This window comes from Cajanus cajan, chromosome 2, assembly GCF_000230855.2.
Source record: "Cajanus cajan strain Asha chromosome 2, NIPB_CcT2T_4, whole genome shotgun sequence".
Lineage (NCBI taxonomy): Eukaryota > Viridiplantae > Streptophyta > Magnoliopsida > Fabales > Fabaceae > Cajanus > Cajanus cajan.
In genome coordinates this window covers 20,200,891-20,203,383 of record NC_138518.1, presented here as the reverse complement: position 1 = coordinate 20,203,383, position 2,493 = coordinate 20,200,891, and the positions used below count along the sequence as shown (strand labels likewise).

Below are 2,493 nucleotides of genomic sequence, written 5' to 3'. Positions count from 1 at the left end.
TGTGGGATGCTTCGCTGATTTCTACCAGGATCATCGCGTCGGCTTCGTAGGTCAGCTTGTAAGGTGTCTCTTGCGTGGTCGACTAGGGGGTGCAATGATACGCCCAGAGGATGTTGGGGAGTTCATCGGGCCACTGCCCTTTGGCGTTTCCTAGTCACTTTTTGAGTTCCCGGAGGATGACCTTGTTGGCAGCTTCGGCTTGGCCATTGGTTTGGGGATGTTCCACCGAGGTCGAAAGGTGTTTGATTTCGAGCTCGCGGAGGAAGTCCTCGAATTCCTGTGCGATGAACTGTCGACCATTGTCAGTAACGAGGGCGTGAGGGATTCCGAACCTGCAGATGATATTCTTCCAGGTGAACTTCCGCACGTTGTCGGTGGTAATTTTGGCGAGTGGGCATGCTTCGATCCATTTGGTGAAGTAGTCGACCGCTACCAAGAGGAATTTTAGTTGGCCTTTCGCAGGGGGGAATGGCCCAAGGATGTCCATTCCCCACTCGGAGAAAGGCCACGCCGACATCATGCGGTGGAGAGTTTTGGGCGGTTGTTGGTGTGCGTTGCCGAATTGCTGGCATTCTTTTCATTTTTGGATGTGGTTTTGGCAATCCGACTTTAGAGTGGGCCAGTAGTACCCAGCTCGGAGTACTCTAGTTGCCATCGAACGTGCCCCGGAGTGCATGCCGCATATCCCCTGGTGGATTTCCTTGTTGACATAGGCTGCTTGAGACGCAGTCAGGCATTTGAGCAGTGGGGAGGAAATGCCACGCTTGAATAACTCATCCCCGATGATGACGAACTTGGCCAACCTCATCCACATCTTCCGAGCTTCGTCTTTATTTTCGGGCAGGACTCCTTCTTTCAAGTAGCCCCAGATGTCTGTCATCCAACCCAGGCCTTCATTGTCAACTGACGTTGACGACTTTGTCGTCCAAGCTGGGTGAGTGCAAGGTTTCCTAGATGATGGTTCGGTGCTGGCGAGCTTCGATAGGAGGTCAGCTCGGGTGTTTTGCTCTCGTGGTACATGTTTTATGATGAATTCGTCAAAGGATGAGATCTGGTGGGACGCAGTGTGAAAGTATCGCTGCAGTAGAGTGTCCTTTGCCTTGTATGTCCCACTGAGCTGCTCCACCATGAGTTTCGAGTCGCTGTTGCAACTCACTCTTCGAGCTTCGAGGTCGCGGGCTAGCCTCAGTCCTGCGAGAAGTGCTTCGTACTCTGCCTGGTTATTGGTCACCTTGAAGCCAAACTTAAGGGATTGCTCTAAGGCGACTTGGTTTGGTCCCTCTAGAATGATGCCTGCCCCGCCACCTTTGGAGTTAGAGGACCCGTCAACATGCAAAGTCCACACCTGGGGCTCCTCGGCCGTAGCTGGTGTGAGCTCGGCTACGAAGTAGGCTAGGCATTGGGCCTTCAGGGGTCCGCGACCTTCGTACTGGATCCCAAACTCGGATAGTTCCACCGACCAGGCGATCATGCGTCCGGCGAGTTCAGGTTTTCGCAGGATTTTCTTAATGGGGTAGTCAGTTTTGACTATCACCTGGTGGCTCTGGAAGTAGGGTCTAAGCCGCCGGGCCGTGGTGACAAGCGCCAATGCCAACTTCTCGATCATTTGGTACCCTCTCCGCGTCTTGGAGGACTCTGCTGATGAAGTAAATAGGTGTTTGTACCTTCTGGTGCTCTTGCACGATAACTGCGCTGATGGCGTTTTCCGCTACGGCCAAGTAAAGGAGGAGGTCGGTGTTGTTATCCGGCCTCTGTAGGATTGGTGGGGTTGTGAGGAAGGTTTTGAAACTTTGGAAAGCTTCTTCGCACCGATCTGTCCACTGGAAATCCTTTGGTTTTTTTAGTAGAGTGAAGAATGGTCCCGCCTTCTCCGCGAGCTTGGGAATGAAGCGGGACAGTGAGACTAACCGTCCGGCTAGGCGTTGGACCTCCTTCACCGTTTGTGGGCTTTGCATTTGGATGATGGCTTTGCACTTCTCGAGATTGGCCTCAATTCCTCTGCTAGTAATCATGAAGCCAAGGAACTTGCCCCCTTGGACACCGAAGACACATTTCTCCGGGTTGAGGCACATGTTATGCTTCCTGACCTGGGTGAATACTTCGGCGAGGTCGGCAGCGTGGTCTATTGCCGAGGTGGTTTTGACTACCATGTCGTCGACATAGACTTCCATGTTTCTTCCGATCTGTTGATGGAAGACCTTATCCATCAACCGTTGGTAGGTTTCCCCTGCGTTCTTGAGGCCGAAGGGCATTACTCGGTAGCAATAGTTGGCATGATCGATGATGAAGGACGTGTGCACTTCGTCAGGTGGGTACATCATTATTTGGTTGTACCCAGAGTAGGCGTCGAGGAAGCTGAGGAGGGTGTGTCCGGAGGCTCCGTCGACTAACCTGTCAATGTTCGGCAGGGGGTATGAGTCCTTAGGGCATGCTTTGTTTAGGTCGGTATAGTTGATGCACATACGCCACTTCCCCGAGTTTTTTTTTACTAAG

The 2,493-nt window shown here is 52.5% G+C and overlaps 1 protein-coding gene across 1 annotated transcript; it reads right to left on the bottom strand.

Annotated features, from left to right (window-relative positions):
- Positions 1-577: 577 nt before the first annotated feature.
- On the bottom strand, positions 578-1,129 carry LOC145954806 (uncharacterized). The gene has a single exon (XM_083069495.1). The coding sequence runs from the start codon at positions 1,127-1,129 to the stop codon at positions 578-580; it is 552 nt and encodes a 183-aa protein (XP_082925621.1).
- Positions 1,130-2,493: the final 1,364 nt, after the last annotated feature.